Source organism: Lithobates pipiens, unplaced genomic scaffold (assembly GCF_037356315.1).
Source record: "Lithobates pipiens isolate NorthernLeopardFrog02 unplaced genomic scaffold, aLitPip1_a1.2 Scaffold_24, whole genome shotgun sequence".
Taxonomy (NCBI): domain Eukaryota; kingdom Metazoa; phylum Chordata; class Amphibia; order Anura; family Ranidae; genus Lithobates; species Lithobates pipiens.
Window position 1 is genome coordinate 18406612 of NW_027507786.1, and position 21127 is coordinate 18427738.

The 21127-nt window shown below is 47.6% G+C and overlaps 1 protein-coding gene across 1 annotated transcript in view; it reads right to left on the minus strand.

The window, feature by feature from the left end:
* Positions 1-16023: 16023 nt before the first annotated feature.
* The window catches only part of IPO7 (importin 7), a 58382-nt gene continuing 53278 nt past the window's right edge, over positions 16024-21127 (minus strand). The window contains 2 exon segments of the mRNA XM_077453643.1: positions 16024-17449; positions 19529-19645. Of these exon segments, the coding sequence (XP_077309769.1) occupies positions 17358-17449; positions 19529-19645 (209 nt within the window). The 3' untranslated portion in view covers positions 16024-17357.

A 21127-nucleotide genomic window follows, 5' to 3' on the forward strand; every position in this document is an offset into this window, starting at 1 on the left:
CGCGGCGGGGACGGGCTTCCACGTGGGCGCCTTTTGATTGGACGGAGGGTCCGGGCCGGGCGGACGCACGCGACAGAGGCGCGTGCCGCCATGCAGGGCGCAGGGCTCCGCCGAGGAGACCCGAAGGCCCGCCCACTCTCCTCATTGGACGGCCGGCTTACGAAGTCTGGAGGGTGCGCGGCCGGGGATTGGCCCGCCGGGACGTCAGGTAGAAAAGGTCTCCGCCCAACCGAGTCCGGGAAGACGCTGCTGGTTCTGGGGCTGAGGAGAGGCGCCGCCATCTTGTGCGGAGGGGAGGCGGGAGCGCGAAGGGCCCCGGGGGGTCTGTGGAGGGTCCCCCGGGCGACATTTACACCCAATTACCTTCCGGGACCGGAGAGAAAGGGGCCAGACACAGTACACCTCCCCCAACTCCACACCTGTGTGAGAAGGCTCTGATGGAAGCGGACACACACACACTGTGCTAAGTGTGACTCCAATCCCTACTGAGAGAGGCAGCTTCCATCAGAGGCTTCTCACACAATTCATCCACAGACTGTGGAGAGGAAAATATCATCCAACCGCTGTTACCATAACGTCCGATCCTCAGGGGGAGCGCAACGTGACGTGCAATCCTCAGGGGAACTCCACGCAATGTCTGATCCTGGGGGGGGTGCCATGTCCTCAGGGGGGAGAGCTGCGCAACGTCCGATCCTCAGGGGGAGCGCAACGTCCGATCCTCGGGGAGAGCGCAGCGCAACGTCCGATCCTCGGGGGGAGCGCAGCGCAACGTCCGATCCTCGGGGAGAGCGCAGCGCAACGTCCGATCCTCGGGGAGAGCGCAGCGCAACGTCCGATCCTCGGGGAGAGCGCAGCGCAACGTCCGATCCTCGGGGGGAGCGCAGCGCAACGTCCGATCCTCGAGGGGGAGCGAAGAGCAATGTCTGATTCTCGGGGGGGGGGGGGGTGCCACGTCCTCAGGGGGGAGAGCTGCGCAACGTTCCGATCCTCGGGGGGAGCGCAGCGCAACGTCCGATCCTCGGGGGGAGCGAAGAGCAATGTCTGATTCTCGGGGGGGGGGTGCGCCACGTCCTCAGGGGGGAGAGCTGCGCAACGTTCCGATCCTCGGGGGGAGCGCAGCGCAACGTCCGATCCTCGGGGGGAGCGCAGCGCAACGTCCGATCCTCGGGGGGAGCGAAGAGCAACGTCCGATCCTCGGGGGGAGCGAAGAGCAACGTCCGATCCTCGGGGGGAGCGCAGCGCAATGTCCGATCCTCGGGGGAGCACAGCGCAATGTCCGATCCTCGGGGGGAGCGAAGAGCAATGTCTGATTCTCGGGGGGGGTGCCACGTCCTCAGGGGGGAGAGCTGCGCAACGTCTGATCCTCGGGGGGAGCGAAGAGCAACGTCCGATCCTCGGGGGGAGCGCAGCGCAATGTCCGATCCTCGGGGGGAGCGAAGAGCAACGTCTGATCCTCGGGGGGAGCGCAGCGCAACGTCCGATCCTCGGGGGGAGCGAAGAGCAACGTCCGATCCTCGGGGGGAGCGCAGCGCAACGTCCGATCCTCGGGGGGAGCGCAGCGCAACGTCCGATCCTCAGGGGGAGCGCAGCGCAACGTCCGATCCTCGGGGGGAGCGAAGAGCAACGTCCGATCCTCGGGGGGGAGCGCAGCGCAACGTCCGATCCTCGGGGGGAGCGAAGAGCAATGTCTGATTCTCGGGGGGGTGCCACGTCCTCAGGGGGGAGAGCTGCGCAACGTCTGATCCTCGGGGGGAGCGCAGCGCAACGTCCGATCCTCGGGGGGAGCACAGCGCAACGTCCGATCCTCGGGGGGAGCACAGCGCAATGTCCGATCCTCGGGGGGGAGCACAGCGCAATGTCCGATCCTCGGGGGGAGCACAGCGCAATGTCCGATCCTCGGGGGGAGCACAGCGCAATGTCCGATCCTCGGGGGGAGCACAGCGCAATGTCCGATCCTCGGGGGGAGCACAGCGCAATGTCCGATCCTCGGGGGGAGCACAGCGCAATGTCCGATCCTCGGGGGGAGCACAGCGCAATGTCCGATCCTCGGGGGGAGCACAGCGCAATGTCTGATCCTCGGGGGGTGCCACGTCCTCAGGGGGGAGAGCTGCGCAACGTTCCGATCCTCGGGGGGAGCGCAACGTCTGATCCTCGGGGGGAGCGCAGAGCAACGTCCGATCCTCGGGGGGGAGCGCCGCGCAACGTCCGATCCTCGGGGGGAGCGCCGCGCAACGTCCGATCATCGGGGGAGCGCCGCGCGGCGTCCGATCCACGGGGGGAGCGGCGTCCGGCCCTTGGGAGGGGGAGCGCCGCGCTACTTCCGGCCCTCGGGAGGGGGAGCTCTGTGCGACGTCCGGCCATGGGGGGGAGCTCTGTGCGACGTTCGGCCATGGGGGGGAAGCTCTGAAGATGTCCGGCTCTGGGGGGAGGGTGGTGGGAAGCTACGCGCAACGTCTGGTCCTCGGGAGGGGGAGCTCCGCGCGACGTCTGGTCCTCGGGAGGGGGAGCTCCGCGCGATGTTCAGTCCTCGGGGGCAGAGGAAGCTCTGGCGACGTCCGGTTCTGGGGGAGGGTGGGGGGAAGCTCCGCGCGACTTCCGGTCCTCGGGAGGGGGAGCTCCGCGCGACGTCCGGTCCTCGGGGGCAGAGGAAGCTCTGGCGACGTCCGGCCCTCGGGAGGGGGGGAGCTCTGACGATGTCCGGCTCTGGGGGGAGGGTGGTGGGAAGCTCCGCGCGACGTCCGGTCCTCGGGAGGGGGAGCTCCGCGCTACGTCCGGTCCTCGGGAGGGGGAGCTCCGCGCGACGTCCGGTCCTCGGGAGGGGGAGCTCCGCGCGACGTCCGGTCCTCGGGAGGGGGAGCTCCGCGCGACGTCCGGTCCTCGGGAGGGGGAGCTCCGCGCGACGTCCGGTCCTCGGGAGGGGGAGCTCCGTGCGACGTTCAGTCCTCGGGGGCAGAGGAAGCTCTGGTGACATCCGGTTCTGGGGGGAAGCTCTGCGCGACGTCCGGTCCTCGGGGGCAGAGGAAGCTCTGGCGACGTCTGGTCCTCGGGAGGGGGAGCTCCGTGCGACGTCCGGTCCTCGGGGGCAGAGGAAGCTCTGGCGATGTCCAGTTCTGGGGGAGGGTGGTGGGAAGCTTCTGGCGACGTCCGGTCCTCGGGGGGCAGAGGAAGCTCTGGCGACGTCCGGTTCTGGGGAGGGTGGGGGAAGCTCCGCACGACGTCTGGTCCACGGGGGCAGAGGAAGCTCTGGCGACGTCCGGTCCTGGGGGGAGGGTGGTGGGAAGCTCCGCGCGATGTCAGGTCCTCGGGGAGGGGAGCTCCGCGTAGGGCCCTAGGCCCTCGGGGGTTGAAGCTCCGCACGATGTCAGATCCTGGTGGTGTTTGGGCCAGAATGACCAGATGAAATATGAAATAGATTATCCTGGAATGTATTGCGTATGTTGTATCTTGGGCATGTGCCCGCCTTACACTGTCATGTTATCATTTTCTTATAAAAAGCTGTAACAAATTGTATTCATCATCACTTCCCTTTGGAAAGAGTGATCCTCTGTACGGAGATTCTGAGTAAATATACATTAAGACGAATGCTACTTCGTAGATGTCCTTTATTTCAAGGTTCAGAATAACAGAAGCTCTGCGGGATGTCCAATCCTTGGGGGGAGCGCCATGGTGCGTCTGATCCTCGGTGGGGGGGGGGGGAGCTCCACGTGACGTCCTATTTAGCACCTCTTTAATGCCGTATATTTCAGTGTTTAATGCTGTATATTTCCTTTGCATTCTCTTCCATTTAATGCAGTATAGTTCAGTGCGTTTAACACAGTACAGTTCGGTGTATTACTGCAAGGTTAACGCCATATATTTCAGTGTGTTATCTTCCATCTAACACAGTACATTTCTGTGTGTTACTGCATGTTTGATGCAGTATATTGCAGTGCGTCAGTGCACTTTTTCTGCAGTATTATATAGTGTGTCAATGTTGTGTCTCTGTAGTGAGTACTCTAAGTGCACCATATACCACTTTCCATTGATTAAAGAGCATCCATGTACAGATTTCTACATCTTTATTACATTTTAGTAAGGACACCCCTCCATCGTGTCTGGGAGAATAACAAGGTGAGGCAGACGTTCCTGTGGAACTGTGAGGGGGTCCAGCAGTGTTTCCTTTGGTGATGTGACCTGTTTTATCCAGCCACAGCATGCAGAGGAGGTGGTGGATTGGCTTACTAAATCATCTGCCATCACCCAAGCAGGGACTGGTGCACAGTCCACTGCAGCAACCTGCCTCCTTGTCCACATCTACTCCTGCCATAGCCCCAGTATCAGGCATGGAGGAGTCAGCGGAGTTATTTGACCACAGCGTCAGCCACTTGATGATGCCCAGCCATTACTTGATTCAGATGTTGGTTCTGAGGTTGAGGCTGACAGGAACATGAGACGGGAGAACACTGGTACACAAAATTGGCAGTCATGTTCCCCCCCAGCCACAGTGTATTGCCAAATTGTCTCTAGTGGTAATGAGGATGGAGGAGATGAATGAGGTCACTGACTCAACTTGGATACCGGGTAGAGCAGAGGAAGAAAGTAAGGGTCAGGCACAACCCTGAAGAGGCCGCCATCATGGAAGAGTAGAGAGCAGCCACCCTATTCCAGCGCATTGTGGAGCTGTTATCTCCTGGCCCATAGCTCAGCTGTCTGGGCCTTATTTTTAGCACATGTGCAGCTGATCGCACTGTTGCAATTTGCAAACTTTGTCTCAAGACAATCAAGGGTGCCAAAAACCCCAACCATTTGTGTACTACATGCTTGACAAAGCATTTGACCACCCAGCTCTACAACTTCTGCCTTTCCATCTGATGGATTCTGCCCCTTCTGTGAATTTGCAGAATGTGCTGTATCACAATGGCAGGTTCTCAGTCGCTATTTCTTTTCATGTAAGGCCATTCCAGTTGGGCAAGGCAGTCAGCCACAAAATCCATGTTCCTGCTGACATGTGGTCCAGCAAGCATGTTCAGAGACGATATATTTTGATACTGCTGAGATGTGGTCCCGCAAGCATGGTCAGGGGCAATATATTTTGTTCACAGCACACTGGGTAACTGCTTGCAACTTGGAAGGATGCAGGACGGGGCTCAGTGGTGCCATATTCATACAGCAAGTGGTGATGATGCGAAATTTGTCAGCTTTACCTTTTCCTCCTCCATGCCCTCCTCTGCTGAATTGTCCTATGAACCACAAGTACCCTCTAAGCGATCAAGGGGCTATTCAATGAGTCAGGCTAAAAGGTGGCATGCAGTGCTTCAGCGGGTGTGTCTAGGGGACAGGAACCGCATCGGAGCAGAGATTCTTGCAGCTCTGCAGGGACAGGCCCAGAGGTGGTCTATGCCAGCTGGAGCTAGGAATGGTGGTATGTGATAATGGCACAAACCTCCTGTCCGCCCTTAGACAGGGAAAGTTGACAAGTGCCATGTCCTCAGTTTGGTGGTGCAGCGTTTCCTAAATAGGTACCCAGTGTTGGAAGATCTGCTAAAGCAAACCAGAAGAGTCTGTAGTCATTTCAGACGGTCAACTTTGGCAATGCTGCACATGCAGCAGACGGCTGTCAACCAATATTTGTGTGAGTATGGCACAACGTCGGGCTCAGGCCTGGGTTGGCTTTTTTTACCCCACGCCAATGGCTGCTCATAAAGGATGCGTGCACTGTACTATCACCATTTGAGGAGGCCAAAAGGATGGTGAGCCAGGACAATGCATGTAACAGTGAAACAATCCCTGTTATGTTCCTGCTAGAGCAGACTCTGCTTGGCATTATAGACAGAGCAGTGGCAGGAAGAGGCCCACTTTATGCAGACACCATTGTTCCTATGCCACAGAACATGGAAGAGCAGGAGGATTCTGGCAGTTTTGGAGGCATGGAAGCAGAGGAAGAAACGTCTAAGCCCCTGTACACACGGTCGGAGATTTCGACAACCAAATCCGTTGGATTTTGTCCGTCGGATCTTGTCCGAAACTGTTGCATACACACGGTCGGACTAATGCCGCGTACACACGAGCGGACTTTTGAACATCCAAAGTCCGACGGAATGATTCCGTCAGACTATTCGATCGTGTGTGGGCTGCAACGGACTTTTGATTCGCCAAAGTCTGACGGACTTTAGAATATGGAACATGCTTCAAATTTTTCCGACGGAACTCTGCCGGACCCGGTCCCTTCGAAAAATTCGCTCGTGTGTATGCTATTCCGACGGACTAAAACCGACGCTAGGGCAGCTATTGGCTACTGGCTATGAACTTCCTTATTCGAGTCCAGTCGTACGTCATCACGTTCGAATCCGTCGGAGTTTAGTGTGATTGTGTGTGGCCAAGTCCGCTCAGTCGAAAAGTCCGTCGGAACTCTGTCGGAACTCTGGCAGAACTCCTTCGGAAGTCTGTCAGACATAAGTTCTCTCGTGTGTACGGGGCTTAAGTTGTCGAAAAATCCGATCATTCAGAACGTGATGACGTTCAGGCTAGTAGCCAATAGCTTTGATGTAGGAATTTGATCTGAGCATGCGTGGCACTTGGTCCGATCAAAATTCTCTACACATTATCGGAGTATGTCCGATCGAACCAGTTGGTCGGGAAATATTTCCAACATGTTGGAAAATTGGATCCGACGGAATCAGTCCGATGCATACCACACAGTCGGATTATCCGACGACACGGTCCGATAGGACACATTCCGACGGATTCTCTGACCGTGTGTACAAGGGCTAAGAGATTTTATTCCATCTGCAGAACCCTTGGGAGAGTACCTGGCTGGGAGGAGGCAGTTCCAGATCCTATAATCCTCAGTGACCCTGAGGAGCCTACTTTTCATGACTCTGCAAATTTGCGGTGCATGGGCTCCCTCATGCTTCAAAGCCTGCAAAAGGACCCAAGAATATGTGCCATTGAGGAGAAGGATCACTATTGGATGGCAACCCTCCTTGACCACCGTTAGAAGGGGAAAGTCTCAGAACTCATCCTGTCACCACAGAGTGTAGAAGATGATTTCTCTTGAGGACACCTTAAAGGAGTTTATGTAATGTTTTTCTTGACACAGGTAGGCTACAGTGTCATGGAAAACAAAGTTTTGAGGCTTCTGTTAATCAAGAGAGAAGTGGAGAAGGCAGCCGCCTAAGTGATTAATTTCTCCTTTTTTTTTAGTCCTCGCCACCCAGGGCTGTCAGCTTTCACATCCCATTGGCAGTGTCTGCATTACATGGTGGATGATTATCTAGGGGAGAAAACAGAGATGGAGAGCTTTCCAGTTGATGATCCACTGGGTCATGAGAATAGACCACTGGCCAGAACTTGCCCTGTATGCAATTGGGCTGCCCTGCTTCCAGCGTGCTCTCCGAATGGTGCTGCTGGAGGTTCTGTTACTGATAATGGAATGCGTCTGTCCACAGACTCGGTGGACCATCTAACATTTATCAAAATGAATCAGTACTGGATTACCAGGAGCTATGAAGCCGCTGATGTCGCTGATTAAGTGTTTTTGGGATGTGGAATCTCTGCAGGACTTCTAGGCTGCCCAGCATTGTGGGTGTTGAATTCATCTGGAAGAATGTTTTTGGTGTAGGTTTCATGGGCACAATTAACACCCAAAGACCAATTTTTCCACGCCTGTTTGACAGGTGCATATCATTCTTGCTTTCCTCAAAGGGTTACGGTGTGAAGGCGCCAACAACACCCAAAGACCAATTTTTCCACACCTGTTTGACCAGTGCATATCATTGCAATTTTTAAAAGCAAGGCCAATTCTTGCATTCATCAAAAGTACCTCTATAGGGTTCCGGTGTGAAGACACCACCGACACCTAAAGACCAATTTTTACACACCTGTTAGTTCTATTGACAGGCTCTGGAAGAGACAACATATTTTATCCCAAAAAATCTCTAATCTTGTTTCCAGTGGCCTCCATCACACAGACTGGCTCTGCAAGCTTTTGCTTACAAAATAAAGAAAGCTTGCTGGGAAAATTGTCATTTGTTTGTCTTTATAAATGCAATAAAAGCTTCTATACACAGTACAGATGTGCCACTTTACAGGTAAACTAAGGGGACCTCCCAGAGACTATATTGAAAGGAATTTTTCATTTTTATGCTTTCACCTTAAGGCCAGGTTCACATTGCTGCGATGCGGGAACGCCGCGAATCCGCGGCGTTTTCCCGCATCGCATTACTCCCGCCGGCAGTTCACACTGCCCTATGCGGACGGCTGGGGGTGTCAATGTTATGTTAATGACACCCCCAGATCCGTCGGCATATCGCAGTGCGATCTGCCGACTCGCACAGGAATCGGATCGCATGGTGTGAACCCCCATGCGATCCGATTCCGTTGCGGACCCAAAAAAGGGTCCCGTGCGAGTTTGCTGCGGGACTGCTGCGAGTTCAGCCATACTATCTGTATGGCTGAACTCGCAGCGCTACGGAGATCGGATGTGATTTGCTGTGCGAATCACATCCGGTTCTCCCCCCGCAGCGGTGTGAACCCAGCCTAAATCACTGCAAATTAAGTTTTTTACAAACTTTCTTTTTCATTGATACATGTCCATCAGGGCAGTACCCGGACCCCCATAACCATTGTATGCCTAATTTACTTCCATATATGCCTTCAAAATGGACATTTTTTGATTTTTCACATTCGGATCCCATAGACTTTAATGAGGTTCATTGTTCAGTTCCAAACTTTCGCAATGCTCAAAAGTTCTGGTGCGAACCCAACATGGGGTCGTTTGGCCCATACCTACTTATCAACTATGCAATCCCTGGTGGAGCTCTTTATAGGGTAACACCTGTTTGGTGGTGCAGCACCATATATGATAACCCCCACTGCAGCTCCTTATAGGATAATGCCTGAACCCTAATGCAGCTCCTTATAGGATAATGCCTGATCCCTAATGCAGCTCCTTATAGGATAACACCAGATCCCCCTGCAGCTCCTTATAGGATAACACCTGGTCTGTGGTACAATACCATATATGATAGGTCCCGATCCCCCGGTGCAGCTGATTATAGGATAACATTTGATCCCCTTGTAGGATAACCTCTGATCTGTAGTGCAGCACCATATATGATAACCCCTGCTCCCCAATGCAGCTTCTTATAGGATAAAGCCTGACCCCTGATGCAGCTCCTTACAAAATAACACCTGATCCCCGGTGCAGTAATTTATAGGATAACACCTGATTTGTGGTGCAGCTCCCTATAGATAACCCCTGATCCCCAGTGCAGCTCCCTATAGATAACACCTGATTCCCAGTGTAGCACCATATGTGATAACACCTGATCCCCAGTGCAGCTCCCTATAGATAATCTGTGGTCCAGCACCATATAAAACCCCTGATCCGCAATACAGCTCCTTTATAGGATAAAGCCTGATCCCTGATGCAGCTCCTTATAGGATAACACCTGATCCCCGAAAAAGCTGTTTATAGGATAACACCTAATCCCCGATGCAGCAACTTATAGGATAGCACCTGATCCCCGAAAAAGCTCTTTATAGGGTAACACCTGATCCCTGGTGCAGCTCCTTATAGGATAACACCCGATCTGTGGTGCAGCACCATATATGATAACCCCTGATCCCTGGTGCAGCCCCTAACAGTATAACACCTGATCCCCGGTGCAGCACCATATAGGATAAGCCCTGATCCCCGATGCTGCTTCTTATATGTGCCCTTGGAGGTGCTCTGCACATGCTCAGTTTCAGGTGTATTGCTAGAGGTTTTTATTTTTGGGAGGTTGCATGTGATCAGCACAGGGCCAATCAGTGCTGTCCAGACAGAGGGTCACGGGTCATGCAGCCTCATAGGACAGTCAGAGCAGAATGAAAACTCCTCCTACAAGCTTTAACCAGACACTCGTAGAATTCACAAGACTGCTATATACTGATGAGAAAGGGTATTTAGCAGTTTATATTTACTAAAATAATAGCATTTCCATATTCTGTGTACTGTGGGAGACCAGATATAGTGACTACAGAATCCTGGGTTTCGTGTTAAGCTTTGACAATAAAGAAGCCGATTGGTTGCTATACAGCAGATTGTGTATTCTTCAGTTTTAATAAATCTCCCCCAATGAAAGAAACAAGCAAGCCTGAGACAAAAAAAATGACAGACTGCCGGACCTCCTCCAGCCAGGAAACGAGGAGGGCCTCTATCTGACTTGCTTTAGCTTCTAATGCACATGGTGAGAAGCTCACAGTGTGCAGAGAAATCAGAGGAAGCCGTTTCAGTCCAGGAGAGGAGCCGCTACAGTTGTGTTTAACGCAAAGATCAATAAATATTTTGCATAAAATAAAGTAATAAGTGTATCTGATCAAATATTATGATCTCCATAATATGTGACAAGAACAAATCCTATACTATTGTAAAAAAAAATAAAAAATGAAACATTCCTATCAATGCAAACTCAGTCTATAAGTACAGTGCCTTGAAAAAGTATTCACACCCCTTGAAATTTTCCACATTTTGTCATGTTACAACCAAAAACGTAAATGTATTTTATTGGGATTTTATGTGATGGGCCAACACAAAGTGGCACATGATTGTGAAGTGGAAGGAAAATGATAAATGATAGAAATAAATATGTGAAAAGTGTGGGGGGAGGGGCATTTGTATGGCGCCCCCCGGAGTCAATACTTTGTAGAACCCCCTTTCTCTACAAGTCTTTTTGGGGGTGTCTCTACCAGCTTTGCACATCTAGAGAGGACATTTTTGTCCATTCTTCTTTGTAGAATATCTCAAGCTCTGTCAGATTGGATGGAGAGCGTCTGTGAACAGCAATTTTCTTCACTTCAGAAGAGGGAAGCACACTTTATAGGAAAAACAAAGCAGAGAAGAATGCGCTTCTAAGTACAGTAATAAAACACTTGCCCACTGGCCGCCGCCATTATACTGTGGCGGGTCGGCACATTCCCATGAATCTCCGTCTTTGTATGTCAACTCCTTTAAGAGCTATAGCAGGCGTGCACCCGCTGGCTTCAAAACTGTACGGCATCGCAAAGATGAAGAGTACAAAGCAAAAAATGCCTACTGTGAGACATGGTGGTGGCAGCGTCCTTCTGTGGGACTGCATGAGTGCTGTCGTTGTCAGGGATCTGCATTTCATTGATGGGATCCTGCATTCACAGATGTACTGTTCTATATTGAAAGAGAAGACGCCACCATCACTCCGTGGCCTTGGTCGTCGTGCACTTTTCCAACATAACGATGATCCAAAACACACCTTCTAAGGCCACCGTTACATTTCTAAAGAAGAATCTGGTGAAAGTGATTCAGTGGCCAAGTGTATCTTCTGATCTGAACCCAACCGGGGGAACACCTATGGAGAATTCTGAGCATCCCTCTCCATCCAGCCTCTGGTCATGCTTGAAGAATGGAAAAAGATTGATGTTGCAATATGTCGCCGTTCATTCCGGGAATCGAAGACTTGGTGGTTGCCATACAAATCATGGAGGTCATACGGAATACTGGATGGAGGAGTTTTTTTTTTTTTGTGGGTTGTTTTCATTTTCACATCAACTAATTTGAGTAAAACTGAAGATTTTGTACTTATATTATTAACCTTACTTTCATGTAATGAGCTAAACAAATGTTCTATAAAACTCCGATTTGTCAAAATGTTAGAAATTGTTCTTGTGTTCATTGAGATATTAATTAAAATATTAGTTTTTAACCACTTGCTGACCGGCTCACACCAATATACTTCGGCAAAATGGCACTGCTGCACCAATCGCCCTTCCCGTACGCTGGCTCCTTTTAAGATCCGTAGCAGGCTCATTAACCACTTGCTTACTGGGCATTTAAACCCCCCTCCTGCCCAGACCAATTTTCAGCTTTCAGCGCTGATGCACTTTGAATGACAATTGCGCGGTCATACAACACTGTAGCCAAATGAAATTTTTATCATTTTTTTCCCCACAAATAGAGCTTTCTTTTGGTGGTATTTATTTACAGCTGGGAGTTTTATTTTTTGTTAAACAAACAAAAAAAGATGCAAAATAAAAAAATATATATATATTTTTCTTAGTTTGTTATAAAATTTTGCAAACAGGTCATTTTTCTCCTTCATTGAAATGCGCTGATGAGGCTGCACTGGTGGGCGCAGATAAGGTGGCACCGATAGGCACAGATAAGGCGGCACTGATGGGCACAGATGGGTGGCACTAATAGGTACCACTGATAGATGGGACTGATGGGCACTGATAGGTGGCACTGGTAGTTGACACTGATGGGCACGGATATGTGGCACTGGGGTGCAGCACTGTTGTTGAGGCAGATTTTGGGCACTGATAGGTGACACTGTGGGCACTGATGGGGGGCACTTTTTTTTATTGGTTAGGTGGCACTGGCAGGGGCAGGTGGGCACTGATAAGCTGGCCGTGATCGGGACTGATGTCCCGATCACGGCCGCCGGTGATCAGCTTTTTTTTTCTGACAGCGCGAGGAGGAAAAATAGCCGATTACGGCTCAGTTTTGTCACATGATCAGCTGTCATTAGCTGATCACGTGGTAAGGGGTCGGGATCGACCCCTTGCTCCGATCCGTGATCAGGCAAGTCTCATAGACTCGCTGATCACAGAGCGCGCCGGCCGCTCATGCACGGTACGACGTCAATAGACGTAGTCCCGGAAAAGCAGGTCCGTGCTGTAGCCGTCATTCGGCTGTAGCGCGGATCCCTAGTGGTTAACAAATAAAGAAAAAATAATATAGCGCATATAACTGTGACACTAATCATATTGCGAATGAATGTTTTTAAAAATGACCTTTCCTTTTCAATCTGCATCCGCTGTAATTTTCTGAGAATGCAATATGTCTACCTGGAGTTGTTCGGTACGCAGAGTGTGTACTGACCACTCCCCAAAAACATAATTTCCTGCTTTTGTGATTGGCTCACCAATTTTCCCAGAATTTTGCCTAAGATGCCTCAGATTTCAGGCATTCCCTGCATCACAAAATTTCATTTTTGGAGAGGTACTTTCAATAGAAACCCATCTAAAGGGATGCAGGCCCAGTAGATTTCCTTATTAGTGCTGTGCAGCTGCACACCTGACAGTTAATTATGAACCCACCCCCATTAGACCCACGAAGCAGAAACATACAGGGATTTCTTCAGAATAACAAAGGGTAGGAATCTGCAACAATGTACAGAGATCATCCAGAGGGGAATGTTTTTCTATTATTTTTTCTCAAAAAAAAGTTACACTTTAACTTGTTTCACTTTGTTGTTTGCTAATAATATACTCTGGTCTCCTCCCACACCTCACAGACATGCTGGGAGGTTAATTGGCACTACTATGTATGAATGTGAGTTAGGTACCATACTTTGTGAGCTCCTTGAGAGCAGGGACTAATGTGAACGTACATTTTATATATATATATATATATATATATATATATATTTATTACACACAGTTGTGCTCATAAGTTTACACACCCTGGCAGAATTTATGATTTCTTGGCCGTGTTTCAGGGAATATGAATGATAACAAAAACTTTTTTCTCACATATCACACATCTAATGGGGTTGTTGAAACTTCATTCTCTCAAAATTGTAAATCTGTAATTCTTGAAGCTAGTTAAATCTTATCAAGACGAGGAGGGTTTGATAACACAGCTGGGTGCCAGACTGTCTCTACACAGGTGTTTTTAATTGGACAAAACCAGTTATAAATCACTTTAATAGACCTATAGGAATTCTGGGAATAATTAAAATTATCTGGTTGTAGAACAGGTGTCAGATTTATGGATAGTTACACTGACCTAGATCTTAGCAACCAACCATATGTAGGAGAGATGATTAAGACAAGGCTTGTAAAAGGGTATATAAATGCAAGCTCTACAATTGTTAGACAGACAAGTCAGATAGGCGTCTATCGGGCTGTTTGTCTATGCAGTCCTATTGCAAGGGTGGCAGACGGTCAGAACCAATAGGCAAATATCTGTCCGTAACTTGTCTCCTTGTACGAGTCAAATAGAAAAAAAACTTCTTAACTTGTTCCAGGGTGTGGTCTCCGGTGAATTTCCCTCACAAACTTGGTCGAGCTGGAACCCAGAACTCTGTGAGAGGACCGATTAGGTGGTCTGCTCCCTATTAAATGATGGGTTCCCAATAATTGGAAGAAAAGACCCATTCTGGTTCAAAGGTGAGAACAATTCACAATTGTTTCAATTTGGTTAGAAGATAAGAATACCTATATCTAATATGCTGTCATTGTAAGAAACTGTATAAATTAGACCTGTATCTTGTAATACTTTGAACATAAGCCCGCATTGCTGAAGTTCTGCCTGGTTCGATACTTTACTATTCTACTTCAATGTTCCTCCAGTTTTTTTTTGATAACATACTGTATTCATCTTGCCATCAATTTTGACCAAATTTCCTGTGTCTTTGTAGCTCACGCATCCCCAAAACATCAGCGATCCACAGTAGGGATGGTGGACCTTTCATCATAGGCCTTGTTGACTCCTCTCCAAATGAAGCATTTATGGTTGTGGCCAAAAGGCTCAATTTTGGTCTCATCACTCCAAGTGACTTTGTGCCAGGTTTGAAGCTTGTCTCTGTGCTGTTTAGAGTATTGTAAGCGGGGGACTTTGTGGCATTTGCATCGTAATGGATTTCTTCTGGCGACTCGACCATGCAGCCCATCTTTCAAGTGCCCCCTTATTGTGTATCTTGAAAAATCCACATCACATGTTCTCAGAGAGTCCTGTATTTCACCTGACGTCATTTATGGGTTTTTCTTTGCATCCCGAATAATTTTCCTGGCAGTTGTGGCTGAAACTTTAGTTGGTCTACCCGACCGTGGTTTGGTTTCAAAAGAACCCCCTCATTTTCCACTTCTTGCTTAAGAGTTTGAACACTGTAGATTGGCATTCTCAATTCCTTGGTTCAACTACCTTTGTCCACAGGTCCTTTGACAATTCTTTTGCTTTCCCCCATGACTCAGAATCCAGAAACGTCAGTGCAACGCTGGATGAAAGATGCAAGGGTCTGTCAGGAGTCCAGAAACTCATTGACCTTTTATACACACACACTAATTACAGGCAAACAGATCACAAATGAGGATGGTTACTTTTAATAGCCATCCAAACCACTTTGTGTGCATGTTATCAGGCCAAAATCACTGGGGTACGTAAACTTTTGATCAGAGTAAAAAGAGTAAACAGAGTTGATTGATAATAAATGGCTTCCATAAGTGACAGAAAAGTTTGTGCATTATTCACATGCTCTGAAAAATGGCCAAGAAATTATAAATTCTGCCGGGGTATGTAAACTTATGAGCACATCTGTATGTAAAAGGCTGCATAAACTAACGGTGCTATATACATACCTGTAAAAAATAAATTTGTAACATATTACAGAGATCATAATATTTGGTTATGTTATTTTTTTGTTTATGCAAAATACCTATTGATTAGTGAAAATTTTGGTGCTGAAACTTCAGGGTGCACTTGACCAAAACCAAAATTTACATAAAAAAAAAAAAAAATTATATATAACACACTACATTATATTCAACTTTTTAATTAAATATGAAATTTATTGTTGGCACCTTTTGAAGTGCTTTTAAAAATCCTGCTTGCTGTATTTTCTTTGGGTCGCAAAAAAATAAAATAAAAAAATAAAATAAAAAAACACACCGCCCCTTTGAAAACGCAGCAAGAAGGCATAAAAAAAAAAAAAAAATGCACGCATGTCGTATTTCTGGTGCATTTTTTTTTTGGAGTCACATACCTATGAAATCAGGGTAAAATCGTGACAAAAATCACAGGTGTTGTCATTAATCAGCATCCCCCCCTTTCGACACAGTGCAGGAAACCACATTTTCAACACCTATTATTGATCCTTGGTTCTCATATGTACTCCTAGTAATTAAAACACACTTGGGGGGGGGGGGGGGGGGGTAGCGGTCTTTCACATTTATTTTTTTGCCCCCCCCGGTGGCACACACAGGTTTACCCTGACGTTATGCTTTAATATAGACCAAAAGCAAAAATAGAAAGGAATGTGTTTTATTTGCCAATTCATGCATTCATATATTATTATTATTAATTTATTTTTTTTTGTCAGCTGGGAATTTCCAAAAGCCAAGAAACTAGTCCGAGTCAGCAAATTAGCCGAATTCGCCTTTTTTTTTTTTCTCCTCTTTAATAGATTGCATGTATAGAGGTTTCATCCACAAAACTTCACCCCGAGTTACACCTTCATCTCCTTCGTTTTCGTACATGCGTCAGCAGATAAAAACAGGATTTTATCTCAGCGCTTTACATTTAGAGAATTCAGAAAGAAAAAAAAAAAAAAATGTAACCCCAAAAAAAGACACAGAGGGTGTTGCCAATTGTAGCAGCAATGAATTATTACTTAACCTTAATATTTTTCGTGTGTGTTTTTTTTTTTTTTTTTTTTTACATCTCCAGATTCAAGTCACAACCAGGACGTGACCTTTCTCCCACCCCACAAAAGTCACCGGATACAAAACGAACATCAGGTTCAACCACTTTTAACTCGAAGCCGTCCCTAAATGCAATCCCTTATTTTTCTTTTTTTTTTTGTATAATGTATAAACAGCAGATACATGGCCAATTTTGTACACAGGGTGAGCAGGATTAAACTCTCCATATAAAAGTGCTGTCATGTACATCGGTGAGTCGCTTGTGTAGTGCTACAAGTGTTCAGACATTCTACAATCAGGAACAGTCAAGTCTATCTGGATAACAGGAGGAGCCTAAATCTAAGGCTACAATTCATTTGCCTCCGTTGAGATAATTTTTTTTTTTTTTATGTTTACAATAAAAGACCGAACACCAATCTGAGGCCCCAAAAAACAGAAATGTGTCAGAAGCTATTACACTAAAACCGGTGACGGAAAATGGAAATTGGCCTTGATGAGTGCTGAATGAGTTAAATAGTCCCTCCCTCCCCACCCCCTACTTGCCCCCTGAATGTGGTCTTATATTTAACGAATACAAAGCTGCCTCGATGATGTGACCCCCCTTCTCTCGCTCCGGCTTTCTGATCTTCTCAGCATGTTCTGGAAATTGAGCTCCTATTTTTTTTTTTTGTAAGTGGAAGGAAAAATAATAAAAAAAAAAAAAGTCAGAAACCCCCCTCTGTTTGCTGTCCCAGGGCCGGGTATTTCATGACACGCTCTCCCGAAAAAAAAAAAAACTACATTTTTTTTTTCCCAGATGTCCGATGGATGTCAAAGAGTTCAGGATTGGGCGACAGGCGGAGAGCGTGAGCCGGTTCTGGAACCGCTACTGGGAGGAACACAAGCTTCTTCACTACAAATCAGTCACACGTTAGCAGGAAGAGAAAAAAAGCAACAGCTCAATTCATGCCCGGACCGCCAAAATTGAAGGAACTTGGCACCACTGGAGCGTTGAATTTGTAGCCTCCGTGTTTCTCGATCATTTTGGATTCTGCAAAGAAAAGAGAAAAATCTTAGCGAAATGAAACTTTGTGGCCCACCTGCAGATGTTAGTTATGAGGACCTCTGGTATGGAGGTCTGGACTTGGGTTGCCAAATTACTTTGGGTTGTTCTAGATACAAGGATCTAGAAACTACAGCACTCCACGTCCCAAGAAGCATTGTAAAACTCTGGCATGACGGGAACTACAATTCTTGAACAACTGGAGAGCCATAGTTTGGAGACCCCTGTTCTAGAACATCAGTATATCAACCACTCAATCCTAAAGATAGTGCATGGATGCAATAAGAGTAAGTTGGGGAATTGTTCAAGGGATGCCTTTGACAGATTGAACAATATATCCCCTTTCTTGAGTGATACTACTAAGATTTGAATCCATTCTCATTGGCCTACCGCTGCACAAACTATTATTCTACACGATTTATATGGCGCCAACAGCTTATGCAGCGCTTTACAATGTATAGGGGACAACATAATTACAGTACAATACAAAAAAGGTACAGGAGAGTCCTACTCAGAGCTTACTTTTTAAAGGGAGGGGGTGGTGGTACAAAAAGATAATCGCTGCAGAGAATGATTTAATGGGGGTGGCTTGGGGACAGTTAAGTGGGTGTGGGATAGGCTTCCCTGAATAAAATGAGTGGACAGGGTTGTCCTAAAAGGTGGACAGCGTAGAGGCTGATTAGATATACCAGGGCAGGGCGTTCTAGAGGATGGGAGAGGCTCTGGAGAAGTCCTGAAGGCGAGCATGAGGGGAGGTAACAAGGGAACTAGAGAGCAGGAGAGGTCCTGGGAGGAGCGGAGGGGACCATTTGGGTGATATCTACAGATGAGGATGGTGATGTAGTTGGGGGCAATGTTGTGAATGGCCTTATATATGTTATGGTTAGCATTTTAGTGGGGTAGATGAAGCCAGTGAATGGGATTGGCAGAGAGAAGCAGCAGTCCATTGTGACAGCTGCTGCCAGGCATCAACTTTGCCAACCACTTCATGTCCACCACCCCTTCTCTGCCAATCCCTCCATTAGTCCCTGATCACCCAACACAAAAATTCCAACTACTGACATACAAAGCCATCCAGAACTCAGCCCCGAGCTACACCAACCTCAATCGCAAAATATCACCCAAACCATCCTCTTCATTCCTTGCAAGACCTCCCATTCTCATTTCCTCCCCCACCATGCTCATCCTATCCTCTGAAACTCTCAACCCCCCCGCCAAAGCCTGTCCCCTTCCTCTGCTCACACCTCAATCTGTCCAGAGCTTATACCATCCTTTGAAACTCTCTACCAAAGTCTGTCCAGAGTCACCACCATCCTCTGGAACTCCCCCCCCACAGCTGTCCAGAGCTTGTCCCATGCTGTGGATATCTCTTCGACCCCATTGTGTCCAGAACTTGTCCCATGCTCTGGATATCCCTTTCGACTCCATTCACTCCAGAGCTTGTCCCATCCTCTGGAACTCCCTTCTGCCCCAATATGTGCTGGGCCTCCTTTCTCTGGAACGCGCTACCCCAATCTGTACCATCTCAAGCTACTTAGTCCACTTTTAGGGGATACCTGAAAACACATCAATTCAGGGAAGCCCATCTCCACTCTAATCATCAGCTAGAACTTTCTACATCATCCCACAGTTATTACCTTTTTGCATAATCTGCACCCCCCATTGTAAGTTATACAAGCAGGGCCCCTCCTAACCTTGTATCAAAGTCAATTGTAAGTCTTCCCTTTATATTGTAAAGGGACGCACAATAAAAAGCCTAAAGCATAAAAACACTTAAAATGTAAATCGTAAAAAAATAAAAAAAAAATAAGTATCACCACAAGAATAATAATGCTTTATTACATATATTTTTTATTATCGGGAATAAGTTAGTCTGGGTACAGGTGGCGGAAGGATCACTCGTGCCTTGGTTCAAGGCTCTCAAACTATTCATCTGTGGCTGCAGGTTGAAGCGTTAATGGCAGCATCTTGATTATTTTTTTCTGCAGTCTCTTCACCCGCCGACACCCAAAGCCATCAATCTGAAATGGGATCAGACAGCAATAATCGTATTTTTACAGCGTTTACCGTGAGCTGCTCGCCTCTGATCTGCCAGCGTTACGATGTCCTGTAACTGTTTTCCTTGCTCTTCGCTGAGTCCTTGCGTAAGAGTTTGATACCAACCGGGGTCATGTCCTTGCAGCTCTAAATATAGAGAAGAAAAAAAAAAAACTAAATACTTTCAAAGCCTCAAATTAAAGAGAAGTACAGCGGGTATAGAAAAGAATCCTCCACCTCTAACCACTTCCAGACCGCCCACCGCAGATATACGTTGCTACTTTGACGTCAAATAGCAGAGGTTATGGCAGATTGCTAACACAACTCGGGCATTTTTTTTTTTAAATGGCGGGCAGTCTGCTTTAACATAAATGGTCTCAGTGGCAGATTGGCTGCAGGATCATTTATGGGGCAGTGGAAGAGGTGCCGGCCACCCCCTCCCGCAGCTTCCTGGTAGTCTCTGCCACTCACCAGAGCTGTTAGAAGCAACGGAAACCATCCATCCCGGGGATGGATGGACAGGAAGTTTGAGTGAGGGCAAGATGGGCCGCCCCAAACTTGACTACACCCGTGGAGGACCGGAGAGACTTCAAACGTCTCTTCCGCCCGGTTTAATTTTTTTATTGCTCTTAAGTGTAAATTAGAGATCTGAGGTCTTTAAAGAGGCCCTGTCATGCCTATTTCTATTACAAAGGATGTTTAGATTCCTTGTAATAGCAATTAAAAAAAAAAAAAAAAAAGTTACTTTTTTTTATCAAAAGGATAAGTATAAAAATTAAAGTGCCCCATCCCTCCAAGCGCAAGCAAACGCAAAAGAACGCATAGGCACATATGCAAACCATGCATTTGAGGCATCGCCGCGATCGGTCCAGCGAGTGCCATAATTCTAGCACTAGACCTCCTCCAACTCTAAGCCTGTAGACTTTATAAACATCGCCTATCGCCAAAGTTTGTGGCTGTTCGAGTGTGAGCAAATTCAAAGCATGACATTTTGGGTATCAATTTACTTGGCATATCATCTTTAACGTTATATAAATAAAAATTGGGTTAACTTTACAGTTTTCTTACTCGATTCAAAAAAGTATTGTTTCCAAAACAAATTGCGTTTGCAAGACCGCTGTGCAAATACTGTGCGACAAAGCATTACAGGGATCTTTTATTCTCTAGGGTCTCTGCTAAATCAAATATTACATCTCTCTCTATATATAGATCTATATATGGGTTTTAATAAATTTTCCAGCAAAAAAATAAAGTAAACATTATATACAATATTAATAGCGCTCTCCCTCCATATAGTGCCCCCCTCGCTCTCTCCCTCCATATAGCCCCCCCCCTCTCCCTCCCCCCATATAGCACCCCTGCTCTCTCCCCCCACGTATATATTAGAACTGCACGATTAATCGTTAAAAAAAAAAAAAAGAAGCGATCGATTCACTCCCCTGACGATCTCTCCCGCTGAGTAGGCGATTCTTTCATATAATGAAGTGGAGAGAGATTATCTGCTCACTCAACTGTCAAAAGAAAGCATCCCAATCTGCCAAATTTAGAACTTGAAACATTGTAACTTACTTAGATCAAAGGGATAGAACTTCTGGTGTAAACAAATAATCTGGGCAGTCTGCCAAGCTT